Below are 14,282 nucleotides of genomic sequence, written 5' to 3'. Positions count from 1 at the left end.
TGGTGGCAAGTACACTTTGCTCGGATCAATTAGGGGTTGGCACTTAACATTATATCTTCCAACAATGTAGTCCGTTCTCATTGGCCATTCAGTTGTGTCATAGTGGTTTGCATCGTCTCGACTGTCCCACAAACAGAGAAAGCACATATGCTTGGTGTAACCCAACTGCAATCCGAGCAAAAGTGACACAACTTTAAGGTCTCCACATATGTACCAGTTATAAGCCCGGTAGTTAATGACCCGTAGGATGGTTTCCATAGACTCGTACGTCTCCTTCAAATCGACAGCATGAGCAATAGGGACAGAAGGCTTTTCATTCCCATTGTGCAGTAGGACAGCTTTCAAACTAGCTTTGCTAGAATCAATGAACAGTCTCCACTCAGTGCTAATGTGTTGGTGGCCAAGCTCATACATGAGTGAATCAACATCAGTGCAAAAACACACAGAGTCTTCGATTTTACCCCCCCCCCCCTCTATAGTCATGGCCAAGAACATTCAAGAATGCATTAATTGTGAAAAGATAGAACATTGCATTTACAAAATAATGTCAATATTAATCTTACATAACATGCATTGTGACATAATATGACCAACAATTCGCTGGGAAAGAAAATTGCACAATACCTTGTACTGTAGAACCTTATAATATAGTGCCAATCAATGCAAAATCCGAATTTCGTGAATTTTCATATCTTGAAAACCTGACGTGATAGACCAATTCTGATTTCAGATTTGGAATCAGCGTCCCAAAGTTAGTCTAGGCAGTTTATTTTCATTTGAGGAATAATTTTGCTGTTGTCCAGTGTTATCCTGCTTTTAATTTCATATTTGAAAGAGTGGGAAGCGAGGATGTCTCATTTGTATTCCATGGCATGTCTTTCCTTTCGGCTCAAGTTAATTAATTAGCGGGAGAGCTCATTACAGAAAGGCTATTGTGGGGTATCAGGTATGTCACAGTATCAAATCGATGTTTAAATTAAAGCTTACAGCTTTAAACCCTTACCTGAGCCCTACTCATAAATATGAAATCAGATGTTAACTGTGGAGCGTGGTCCAAGCCATGTCCCTGCTAAGATTACTGTAGACCAGTGGTCTTCAATCTTTCTTGTGAAATAATACCTTGGTAAATAACAGATACATAATTATCAAAACAATTGAAACAGCGTCTTCAACCCCCTTAAAAAGTAAAGTCGTACCCCCACCCCAACTTCAAAAATTCTCACAATTCCCCTTTGATGGACAATACCGTCCCCGTTGAATAACCCTGCTGTAGACCTATGCAGTGGTGGCACTGGTGTGATCCAAATAATCACTACCAGTACGCGCATATTGACCCGGGCCGATATACACTTAGGCCCCTACATGCGCTTGCTATCAACCGGTTCGCGGAGGTCATTAAAATTCCAAGAACTGGATAAATCCCACCTCTGCACCTATGTTATAGGCTGAGTAAATATTCGCGTAGAGCAATGGGCTACGAGTCTGGGATCTTACTGCTTACTAGTGTCTAATCTGTGCGACCTCATATAGCAGGGGTGGCCAAACCTGCTTCATGCTCGAGCCGCATATAACAAATTCCAGTTTTAAAAGAGCCACAAAACAAACACAATAAAAAACACGAATTTATTCACTCACAACGAAGTGTAGCTATTGATAAATATTAGTGCTGCTTGGTGATACTATGTGTCTCGACCTGGGCTTCACCAACTCTTTTTGCAATTCTTAGTATAACCGTAACCAAGACTTAAAACTAGGTCAATCCTGACGTACAGCTTCAATCTGACAGTTTACTTAACTACAGTGTACAAGTTAGCACACTTCTGTACAATAATGTCCTTTTTGGAGTGTAATTTGATTATTACTAACAATGAGTCCATTATTAATACGTGTGATAGAACGCATTGTTTCATAATCTGATCAAACAACTCGTCTAGACCGGGAAAATGCATGTCTAATTCATCAATGCTAATATTTCATTAAAGAGCCGCATGCGGCTCGAGAGCCACAGTTTGGCCACCCCTGTCATATAGGATAGGCCTAAGGCTATCTATAACTAGACAGTGACAGATATAACCTAGCAAGGCAGATCGGACAGTCTAAAAATGCACAGCGGCTGAAAGATTGAGCATGTTTCCGCTACAGGTTATACAGGTACGGCAGTACGGTAATTTTTCTGATCCGCGTTGTTTACGATCCAGGAAATCATGGAAATGTGCTTTTTGCATAATTGCATGCACTTTGGGCTAGGCGAATACTGAATTAGCTTAAAATAGCTTAGAAGGTTACAGTTCAAATTTTGATGTTTGCCTGGAAAAATTTTGTTGTTTCTTCAAGTGGACATCGCAAGCAAGTTACCAGGATATTTTCAACATCTGCCAACAAAGAAAACATGATGAAAACGGCAGGAATCATTATTATTGGTAGGTAAATTAAATTGTATTTCTGTTATTATCGGCTTGTACAGTGGCCATAATGGAGAGTGTGCCAGGTGCACACGCGAGATTCAACTACGTGATCGCCCAACTTTCATCTTCACACCGATTTATAATAAATAAGCGAAGAAAAACTGAAGAATTGAACTCCAACTTATAATAAATAAACAAAGATTTGAAGCTTCAGGATGCGTCATCATGCCAGAATTTGCCGTTTGCATGCACAATTTCTTGTCGAAAACTGTCATACTTGCCACTCTGGTAGAGCAGAGAGGTGTGATAAATAGTCTTTTACCTTGGACTGAAAGTCTTGTACAGTACAATAGGCTACGGTATTTAAAAGTTTTTCTATACGCTCATTGCCAAACCAAGTCAACACCTTTGGAAGTAATCAATTTAACCAAAAATCAAATATAATGTTTCTTTGTTTATCAGAACTTGCATAAAAACAACGTTGGTAACCAGAGCTTGAGTAATGAGAAGTTTTCTTTAAATTTAAGTTGTGCGAAGACTCAGTCTGAGGATAAAAATTAAGAATTTTGTTGTCATATTCTTCTGACTTTCAAAAAATGATTCTGTTACATGGAATAAGTTGTGATCTCTAAGCTTTCAAATCTTCAAACAAAAATTTCTGTTTTGATAAAACAATTGCTCAGGTTAGTGCTTGATGAAATATAGTTTGGGCTGTAAAACAAACGATCAGATTTTGATAAAAAATATGATGGGTTTTTCTGCGACTTTGAAATATGTAAAAAGTCAACAAAAGATCAGATCCAGAAGAAAGCATTTTCTTTATCCAGCTGTCTAGATGTACTATATAATATATATTCATACATAGACATTTATTGATTAGCAGCCAGTTGGTTTCATTAGGACAAGATTATAATTACTTGTTAGTTAATGTTGTTACTGCCTAGTTGAAAAATTTCAGGGGCCTGTTTATCATAATATCTTTCATTGACAAAATCTGCTATTACAGATCTGTGTATAATCAGTCGTATGAAATTACAGTTATCTAAGTATTTCTATCTAAGTCACCTCTTTGCGTTAATTGAATATTTTCTTTCATGCCCCAAGGTAATTTTTTATATTTTTGTTGTTTCTTGCCCTGGAGGTTTAGAGGATTACACGAATATTTTTAAAACTGGACTAGAAAGTTCAATAAAACTACCACAGTACTATATTTGAAGTATATATTTACCAGTGACTATGCTACCACTACTCTCATTGAAGTTAAATCCTTTTTGAGATAGGTGATGAAATTTTAAAGGGACAAACGCAGGACACAAATTCATTCTACTTGGCCACCACTCTACACAGGCTGGGAGTTTCAGTGAAGAAGATTTCAGTGATCGGGGATGACTTGAACACCATTGCATCAGAAGTAAGAGTTTAAATGCACAAATTTGTATTTTGATGTTTGCTTACTCATTATTACATTGCATTACGCTGTGTGCTGCTTTGAGGGTATTGTAAGTGGAAATTTACACGTTGTGTCATGTTGACACGTTGACTCAGTTGTGATAAAGTTCCCAAGTAGCTTCTATATTATCTTGATTTCTAGTTTGTGTCAGTAAACTAAGTGCTTGAAAGTTTGTGAATGTCATTTTGTTGTAAAGTGGTCAACTCTTTGCACAGGTTAAACAACTCTCCTCATCATTTGACTTTGTGCTCACATCGGGGGGCATTGGACCCACTCATGATGATGTCACGTTCGAAGGAGTAGCTCGGGCTTTTGACGAGACTATCGCTCCCCACCCCACCCTTGTCAGCCTCTGTCAAAAGTAACTTTGTTCCATCACTTGCAGTTGTACGTTATTATGTAAATTTGTTTTGGAACAAGGATTGCACAGGCTGTATAAAAGTCTTTCTACCAACCTTGTTTCTCAGCTGGTCACTGCTTAAACCTTGTTAGGGGGTCAGGTGTTGAAGTAGGCAATACACAGACTTGCAGTTGATTTTGTGTGTATTTTGCTTATGCTCGTTTGTTGTTTAATCATTGCTGTGTCTTCATGATTTTTGCTTCTAAACTGAATTTCAATTTTTTTGACTTTGCAGATATTTTGGCCGCTTGACTGAAAATTCCCCTGAAATGAAACTGGCGTGCTTACCGCAATCAGCTGTTCTCCATTTTGGCACCGACACATTGAATGGAGAGAAATTTAAATTCCCCCTCGTGTCGACCCGAAATGTCTTTATCTTTCCCGGTATTTATGGGATGTTGTTTCAATGTTTATTCATAGCAAACCATCAGACTGTGTGCATGAAAATAATTGGTCATTGTGAGCTGTGATCTACAATAAATCAGCGGTCACCGAAGATGCGATGAATGGGATAGTTGCAACTTATAATGTAGCATTAATCTTGTTTTGTCTAAGTAAATCTTTTAATTAACGATAAATGCTCTTTAAAACTCCAGGTATTCCAGTGCTCTTACGAAGGTTGATCGATAATCTGCATCATCTATTCGCATCTGATGGTAAACAACTTTTCTACTTTTTGGTTCGTAATTGAGTTGAAAATAACAAAAAATTATTGGTAGCTTTAATTTCAGCGTCCTTCCACGCAGCTGTCCTCCGAGTCAATGCATTGGAAACAGAAATAGCAGAAACTTTGTCGTCGTGCACAAACAGGTGAGTAAATGGTGTTCAAAATTGCTCGCAAATCACTGGTAATAGATCTGGCTGCATATGAATAGTATTTAGCTTTCTGTCCTGCAACAGGCATGCGACATTCAGAAGATTGTCCATGGTTACAATGCATGGAGGTTTTATGCTGTGGTGTTCATGCCTGTCTTTGTTCTACTTCCCACTACTGTGCCTCTCAGACATGTTTATAATGCTTTGGAAATCACTATTTGGTTTATAGTTGACCATATCAGAGACTCAGGCGATGTCTGTTATGTCTTAGGTTCAAGGACTCTGACGTGACTATTGGTTCGTACCCTGACTGGTTCAATAATTATTACAAAGTCAAAGTGATAGTCGAGTCACCTAATGAAGAATCAACTCAACACGCAGTCAGTTACTTGCAGTCCAATTTAACTGAAGGGAAATTAGTGGCAGGTATTTTGTTGTAAGCTTGTTGATGTAGAATTGTTCGTGGTGAGTCTGTTATTTAACTTTGTCACAGACTACATCGAAAATCCTGTATCGCTACGAGGTCGAGACGTTTTCGGGGGAATTATCAAGGAAAAATTTCCTCTCCTACACCAGAAAGTTTTACACTCGGTAATTTTTTCACTCACCGGCCACCATGTGGTTAAAATTATCCGTTTAGCTAAAATACTCTGGTCTTGTTGGTAAGTCTGTGGCTCCTGGCACCAAAACTGTAAGCTGTTTCGAAATTTTAGTTGAACTTGTGTTGCTAAACTTGAACAAATGCAATCACAAGCTACCAAAGTTTTCTTTCAAAGCGTCAACACGTCGCATATTTTCTTGTCACCTCTTGTTGTGGTACCAGGTGCAGATATTGGAAGAAGCTTTCCAGAGATACCCGAAGAATGCGATTTGCATCGGCTTCAACGGCGGAAAGGATTGTACAGCGCTGCTACATATTTACTATGCTGTCATGTGCCGGTCAGTAGCTCTGTCCTCAAGAACTTAAACATTAAATGTGGGAATCGTGGTCATATATGCTTTTGCTTGCACTTACTTAGTTGCTCTGGTTTAGCTTGTATCCGGATAGCCAGGACAAACTGGGCGCTCTCTACATCAAGGACCTTCATCCATTTGAAGAACTCGAAGCTTTCATGGAAGACAGCGTGGACCGGTAAAATGAAATCGATTGAAGTAGTCTGTCCTACGTCTTATTTACGCTTTTATTTCAATATCCGATAAATCACGTCACGTCGCTTCGTCACCATTTCGTCATGACAGCGGTTGACTAATTTAACGACGACGTTTATTTTTACTGACGCCAGGTACAATTTGGACATTAACACCTTGAACGGCGCAATGAAGGCAGCGCTACGTCACTTGCATCAGGAGCGCCCAGAAATAAAGGCTGTTGTCATGGGAACGAGATGTGGTGACCCATACTCGTCTGGACTTACGTCATTTACCGCCTGTGACAAAGACTGGCCTCCCTTTATGAGGGTGAACCCACTTCTGGTGAGATTGGTCGATTTTGTGTTGACTTCGTCGCTTCTTTTTGTTCATCGCGGTTGACTTTAATTAGCAGTTATTAGTCAGTGATTAGCGTCTGTTTCGCCGAAATCAAAAAGAAAAAATACCGATGTGAGTAAATTTCATTACCGAGTCATAATCGTCCATTGTTTCACCTCTGGCTTGTGTCTTGTCAAATTAAAGATAAATTTTGTAGAATTGGACATACCATGACATCTGGACTTTTCTGCGTGCATTGAACCTGCCTTACTGCGTCCTATATGACCGCGGGTGAGTGGTTGATGACCGTAAATTTGAAATGCTTTTGTTTAGGAAACAACGCAATCTCTATACCTCGAAGCACAGTATCTTTTTAATTTTTGAAACACGCCACAAGTATATACATGACGTAATAACCCGAATATTTTCCCCAGTTACACGAGCCTGGGCAGCCGAGACAAAACATCTCGAAACAGCAAACTTGCGTACAAGGGAAATGGAGGCAATGTGAGATATGCCCCCGCTTATACCTTACAGAATGAAGATATGGAGAGGAATGGACGATTATGACGAAACAAAACAACTTTAGATTAATCGTAGCATAGTTGTTTGATTGTTGTTCATACTGCACTATGAATTTAATACTACTTTTACAGCATGCAATGTTGCGTTTATACGGTATGCAAGGTTAAACTTAACTATAACAGCCTAATTCTGTCGTGCTCGCTTTCAGCTTTTTCTGCTGCTGCATTAGTTTTGCAATGAGAGTTTTCCAGCTGTAATATTTCCGCCGTCTGTTTACAGTTGTGGGATTTTGTGTTCAAACCTTGGCGCCGTTGTGCGAGGTTTGAACACAAAGTATATTTTCGGTGGAAATTGCGTCACAAGTTCAGGCGAGTTCGTCGTCGTTTGATGAATTGATTTGATCCTTATCACTCAATTGAAGAGTTTCAAACAAAATTTGCTGTCAATTTAAGTAACATGGTTAATTAGTTGGAACACAGAGATCATATTTTGAATGTTGTCTTCCAACGCGGCCATGTTTGATACAGGACAGTAGGACTGTCAGCAACGGTATCTAGCTGAGATTCCGGTTGTTCTTACAATGTTGAGTCGATCTTGGAACAAGTCTACGGTCAACCTGTTTCGATCATGTTAAGCTGCTAGCATTTATCAGAGCATGCAGGTCTTGGTGAGATACGTCTCCGTGTCTGACAGGTCGCTGCGCAAATAAATAAATTGACAGAAAGTGTTTTTCACCCTCTATACGGGCCAGAGTAGACCTGACAAACGACAAGTAGTAACATCGGAACCTTCATCGTTGGACTGACGTCTGTGCGCGACTTCGCCCTGGCCTCAGTTTGCCAACAGGCCACCACTGTCCATAATGTTTGTGGTAAAAGCGACTCCTATAGCGGTCAGAGCCTTGAATATGTAATGAAATGATTGTTTATCGTTCCTTAGCCTGTAAGGACGATCACTTCAATTACAATGTTTGTCTGTAGAATTGCTTAATGTCCTCGATGATAAATGAGTCTCAGGTCGTTGTTTCGCTTCTCTTAATCTTAGAATCAATTGTACACCATGACAACTGTATAAACTGTTTATATTGTTTCTTGTTCAAACGATTACATTAAATAAGACATTGTGACAGCTACATAATAAAGTCGACCACTTTCTATGGTTAACTTCGTAGACTGTCACGCATTGAACAACTATGAATAACAACACACGTAAAGCAGGCATGCACGACATTTTTGTCCCGACTTAATACGATAAGCAGAGAGGAATCGATTACGTAACGCAATGCTTTGCTTTGCCGATTTCCGTAAACAAGAATTCTATGCAGCATTCGATTTGCAAGCAATTTTATAATATCATCACAAATACTAATAACAATGGTCAAGTGTTTGCACAAGGTAGAAATAGAACAGATACATCGCCCACACTAAATATGTAAACTCACAGGGTTCCGTTTGAATTGCACTAATGAGGAATTCACATGCACAGGCCCAGTTACGTACACTTTTTTAAAACTGTTTTGACTAATGAATAAAAGTCAGCTTCACAAAACATTTATAATTAGACCATAGAAATGTCATACCAATTAAAAGGCTGCAAAATAATGACGTCGCTTGTTCTGCTCGGAGCTGGCATTTAGGCGACGCGTAAGCGGTTGAAATTTTATTTCTTTGCTTTGTTTGAAAACCAATTTACCAAACGAATGAGTCGTCGCCGGGGTTAAGTCGGCCAATGACTTTCCTCAGTCCGAGGATAAGGTTACCACACAAAACATGAAAGCAAATGTAGACTACGTAAAAATGCTCATAAACAAAGGTAATTAACAGAAAAAATGTAAAGAATCGGCAAAAATGTAGACTACGTAATAATGCTACGTAAATGTATATATATATATGTATATAATGTAAATAATACGTAAATGTAGACTACGTAATAATGCTCATAAACAAAGGTAATTAACAGAAAAAATGTAAAGAATCGGCAAAACAAAAATTAAGTTGAAATGACTTTTGATGGCATCATTAATGGCGTTGGAGTGACGGCAATTTGATAACAACTACCACAAAATAACTTTTAAATTTTTTTTGAAGAATTTTTATCTTAATCATCTGAGGCCGGCTGTTGGGACGTGCAAAATTTATCTTTTAGTATACTATGGTAGAATACTTGGTAATTCTCTGCTTGCCGCAAAGAGTGTTTGGTTTGCCAGATTTACCACCTTTTTCAGAATGCCGATATTTAGTGGGCATTTGGATGATGCCAGATTGTGTTTATGATGCATCTTAGTGCCGAGATTTCGTGCGTGCAAACACGACTTTTCGTCAAAAACTACCACACCTAACCTGTTTTAGTACAGCTTGGCCCAAATAACTGTTTGTGGAATGTAGCCAAGTTCTTCAACAAAGATGACGTGCGAGTCTGACAGTTTAGCATAAACAGATAAATGACAACTGTAGTCTATGACGTATTACTCTGCAGTGTATGAATTTATGATTAGCCTATTTTATCATAATGCCGCATTAACGTTGTTTTCTATCATTAGCACAATGATGTAAAGAGGGAAACCATGGCGCTGACAGTTGTAGCCTAAACCCGACTGGAAAGTAGACCTTGTAACGAGAAATCTTGCGTCCAAAGACACAAATTTCGTCGTGATCACTTGCACTGTAGCCACAGCCCGTTAGTTATTAAATAGGCATCCAAACAACCAGCTTTTCTTGGTTTGTTTAATATAATTTGGCGTGAAGGAAAAAAGTTTGGGTGCCTGTTGATGAATCTCATGCGTGCAGGTGCCACACTTTTCGCCATGATCCGTAAGCCTAGAACCCAACAAAGTATACATATGCTCAGCAAAAACTAAACACCAAAACTTGCACAGAAACAAGGAGATGAAGAATTTGATATGTGCAACCGTATCGTTTAGTATTGGTATAATCCTCGCGATGAGCAATCCCTAGCGCCAAAAGATGAAACTATAACTGTTGATTATAATACTCCAAATTAATCCTGACCACCCGCGCACTTTCCAACCTGACACGACACGTTACGAGATCTCGGGGGCACCGTACAGTTAAAATTGGGGTGATCGGGTGCAGTATGGCTAAAATCGGGGTGGAAAATGGCACAAAAAGTGCATTTTTTGTAGTCTTGAGGCAAAACACAGACTGTGGGCTTTTCCAGAGATATATGTGAAGCGTTCGGGAGCAGCAAGCACAGTCTTCCAAAATCTTGAGGGTGCAGTTGCCATGCTTTCCACTATGGGGCCAGACGTGCAAAGTTTCAAAAAAGTTAGTCTTCAATGCGTACTTTGCAAGGTTAGCATGACTCTGCAGTCTTTGTGTTGGTTAAAGTTGGTGGCAAGTTTTAGAGTCAAGTCACTTTACGATGCTGCTGGATTGGTCGTCCAGGATGCCTTCATCATTGTTCATTCATTCATTGGATCTTTAATTTTTGTGGTTTTCTTCAAATTGATCACATTATATATTGATGTGTTTACATTAAAACTAAATAAAAATGAAGCAGTTATTATTCAGTATTGCGTTGGTATACCATTAGAAATGTCAAAAAATTTCCATTGCATGGATTGGTGCTTCTGTGTATCACTTTTTTGACTAGATTTTAGAGTAGCCACTATCCATTAAGGATTGTAATGTTAGATTGTATAATGTATATATGACTGGCATTAAATTTGTATTGCTTTAAACATTCTATTATACTGTTATATATTTATGTTATGAAATATAAGTCTGCATGAACTTAACCACAGCAGTGCGTTGTGCAGGAAAAACGTTTTAGTTGATTTGAGTATAAATTGGCCATGACAGAGCCTGAGATTGTTGCTGAGAATGTGGAGAAAGCATTATACCAGCTCTATTATGACCCCTCCTCCTCTTCAAAAGATGTGGCCCAGCGCTGGTTGACGAAGTGCCAAAGATCAAAGGAGGCGTGGATGTTTGCGTGGCAGCTTCTGGAGGAGAACAAAGCTTCAGAAGTCCAATACTTTGGCGCGAGTTGTCTTGTGAGTAAGATCTCACGTTCTTGGGATGAAATTCCCGATGACAAAGTTATCGTTTTGCGAGACCAACTCTTCCATCTTATTGAAAGGTTTTCACTTTTACAAGACAGGAAGATCGTGCTCACTCGACTGTGTGTCGCGTTTTCTGCTTTTGTAATTAATTGCGCCATCCAGGGGTCATGGCCAAGCGCAGTCACAGACATCATCGATAAATTCGGCGCGCTCTCTGTAACATCTGTCAATGGAGGTGATAAGCTAAATTTTGCTTTACTTGAAATGCTGACAGTTTTACCAGAAGAGTATCACTCAACAAACCTTGAGAAATACAAGAAAGGACGTGTCAGGCATTTGCTTCGCGCAGGTGAGTCTGAAGTCATGAGAATGTTGGTCGCTTTATTCCACGACCCATCGATGAAAGTGTGCAAGGAAAGCGTCATCAAGTGTGTGTCGAGTTGGATCATGGTCGGTGTCCCAATATCTGAATGGAGCGACTTTCTTGCTGATATTCTCGAATGCGTCAAACAGCCAGACTTGTTTGATAAAAGCGTTGACTGTTTATTGACTACATTTTGTTCCCCATACGCTCAAGAATTCACCGTCACCATGAGAAAGTTGATGCCACTGCTCCTCTCACTACATCCGATGTTGCAAAAAGCCATCGTAGATCAAGATGCTGACACTGTGCTCGGCTTAACCAGGCTTGTGTGCGGCTTTGCAGAAAATCAACCAAAGATAATTCTGGAGACTTTTCCTGATCCACAAGCAGGTCTTGGCATCATCTACATGGTCTTAGATTGCGGTCGCCTGCCGCTGCAGTACCCCACAGAGGAATGGTCGAGTCCAATTTCTTTCACCTTCTGGTGTTCGTTGCAAGACGAACTGCAGGCTTCGATGGGTGACCAACTACAGCAACAGCTGCATCCCTTATTCTATGAAGTGATCAGTTGTTTGCTCCAGAAAGCAAGCTACCCAAAGGACAACTCGCACGACAGCTGGTCAGCCGACGAAAAGGAGCAGCATAGAATATACCGGGTTGACATCTCAGACACTTTTATGTACTTCTTGGAGATGCTCGGAGTCAATGTTCTTTTATATATATTTGAGAAATTCAAGGCTTGCTTGGGCGAAAGGAACGCATCATCTGAATGGCATGAGATAGAAGCCTGTCTGTTTGGGATACATTCTATCATAGAAACCCTTACAGAGTTTGACACTGATTTGCCGTTTTTGAAGGAGTTGGTCAGTGTTTTGCCCACAATTCAAATCACTTCTTTACAGCTTGCAGACACGATGCTTTACACCATCGGAACATTAACAGAGTGGCTGAGTAATCACCCCGACAACTTGTGGCTTCTTTTTTCGATCGCTCTTCCATGTCTCAATAACCAGGATCTGTCTATGTCCACCGTCTTGACTCTGCGCCGACTGACTCGAGAATGCGGCGAGCATCTTGTGACTTTTGCTTCCACCATCATGGAGCAGTTCTCAGCTGTGCTCATGCGTGGCTCTCTCAGAAGCAACGAAGAGTCCTGGCTGATGCAAGCTATCGGTCATCTTTTATCTTGCTTACCTCAGCAAGACTGCATGAAATATCTTCATAGCGTGCTCCTTGTGCAGATGCAGCAGCTAGAAGCGCTATCAAAAGATCCTCCATCGCTCCCAAATAAAAACAGCATCGTTCATATTTTAACTTTATTGACCAATTTGTTCTTGACTCTCGACCGAAGGAAGGAGAATGAAGAGAGCCAGGTGGAGCAGCCCGCAGTCATTTTTCTTCACCAACTTACACCGATATTCAAGGATATTCTCAATGTTTGGGTCGCCGATGTGTTGATTGTTGATGCTTTGTGCGAACTTTATGACAAATCCATTCGCAGTTTGACTGGAGATTTTAGCTCACTGCTTACAGAAGTTTGTGAGATTCTATGCACGGTATTTCAGGCATACCCGCACACTTCTGTGCTCAGTCTTTCTCAGCAAATCATTCTTGTTTTTGGTGCTGATGAGGAACATCGCGGTGAAGTTGTCGCTTTATTTCAAACTATATTTAATTCGTGCTCGCCCCTGTACTTGAACAGCAGCATCCGTGAACATCCGGACATTGCTCATGGATTTATGAGGTTCCTCTCCCACACTTGCAGGAAGCAATTTACTCTCTGCAGAGTGAGCAGCGAGAAAAATGAATCGAACTTGCTGCACGATTTGTTCAAGTTTGGAATTTTAACTCTTCAACTCCCAGACTCAGAGTCAGCGAACAGTGCTTCAATGTTTGTTATCGAATTTCTTTCGTTATCGTCAAAGCACAGGGATGTCTGCGACATCGTTCAAAGACTCGGGAAGGAACTACTTCAAGTTGTTTTAAAAGCAATTGGTGGGAATTCCCCTCGTTCAGCTATGGACCACTTCGCCGATATTTTGTTTGTAATGTGTGGTTTGAATATTTCAATGTTTAGGGCTTATATCAATGAAGTGATCGCTCTTGCCGATGTCCCATGTGAAAAAATTGAAGCAAACAAGAAAAGCAGTTTTGTTAATCAGCTGTTGAAGGAATGCAAGAACAAGCGAAGTTATCGCGACCTTGTGAAGGAATTTACTCTCGTGTGTCGTGGTATACATGGCACTGATTATGCAAATGCTTAGTCGTCCACACTTATCTTGTTTTTACCATTTTCTGTGAATGTGTTGTACTCGTGCAAAACCATTTCTCTGTTATCTGATTATCTTACGATGTTTTCTGTTACTGCCTTGACAAAGATACCTTGAATTATTTCTGAAAATTTCACCGCCAACATTTGTGTGACTTCTGTGGTCAATGACAAAGCTGGTAACTACTTCATCTGTGCATCAAGTAAGTTTGCTACCCTTGTGTTTTTCAACTTCATAGTGTTGACTTTATTTCATACAACCACAGCATTAATAAGAAAACGTTTTGCTTAGTTGTTTTTTTTTGGCCATTTCCCTTTGTTCATGTAGCTCCAAGAACTCTATGATTTTAACAATTGTGTTTTTTACTTTCGCTCCTTGAACAGTACACACTTTACACACACTCAAAGTCTGTACAGTTCTTCCATTTGCCTTCTTCAAACTTTCGCAGAATGAAATTATTCGCGTATTTTTGTGCTGTGTGTTTATCAATACAACAACGATGCTTATATTAATTTTCTGCTGCCACAAGGAGGAGAGGAGAGCGTTCTTGTGTTAGAGACG

The 14,282-nt window shown here is 39.9% G+C and overlaps 2 protein-coding genes across 3 annotated transcripts; both read left to right on the top strand.

Annotated features, from left to right (window-relative positions):
• The first annotated feature begins 2,010 nt into the window (after positions 1-2,010).
• Positions 2,011-7,557, top strand: LOC143470929 (FAD synthase-like). 2 transcript variants are annotated; one of them, XM_076969226.1, is made up of 14 exons: positions 2,011-2,151; positions 2,335-2,420; positions 3,686-3,816; positions 4,071-4,216; positions 4,491-4,639; positions 4,852-4,911; positions 4,987-5,065; positions 5,343-5,497; positions 5,565-5,662; positions 5,895-6,010; positions 6,105-6,203; positions 6,355-6,544; positions 6,756-6,829; positions 6,973-7,557. In XM_076969226.1, the coding sequence occupies exons 2-14, from the start codon at positions 2,390-2,392 to the stop codon at positions 7,106-7,108; spliced, it is 1,464 nt and encodes a 487-aa protein (XP_076825341.1). In that variant the 5' UTR covers positions 2,011-2,151; positions 2,335-2,389; the 3' UTR covers positions 7,109-7,557. The 2 variants fall into 2 exon arrangements, with proteins under 2 accessions (XP_076825341.1, XP_076825340.1); XM_076969225.1 differs by lacking the exon at positions 2,011-2,151 and having other exon boundaries at positions 2,184-2,420.
• A 1,253-nt stretch (positions 7,558-8,810) lies between these two features.
• LOC143470065 (importin-13-like) lies at positions 8,811-14,227 on the top strand. Its single transcript, XM_076967936.1, has one exon. The coding sequence runs from the start codon at positions 10,878-10,880 to the stop codon at positions 13,713-13,715; it is 2,838 nt and encodes a 945-aa protein (XP_076824051.1). The 5' UTR covers positions 8,811-10,877; the 3' UTR covers positions 13,716-14,227.
• The last annotated feature ends 55 nt before the right edge of the window (positions 14,228-14,282 follow it).

Source organism: Clavelina lepadiformis, chromosome 9 (assembly GCF_947623445.1).
Source record: "Clavelina lepadiformis chromosome 9, kaClaLepa1.1, whole genome shotgun sequence".
Classification (NCBI taxonomy): Eukaryota; Metazoa; Chordata; class Ascidiacea; order Aplousobranchia; family Clavelinidae; genus Clavelina; species Clavelina lepadiformis.
Note: the sequence above shows the minus strand (reverse complement) of the source record. Positions and strands in the feature narration are given on the sequence as shown.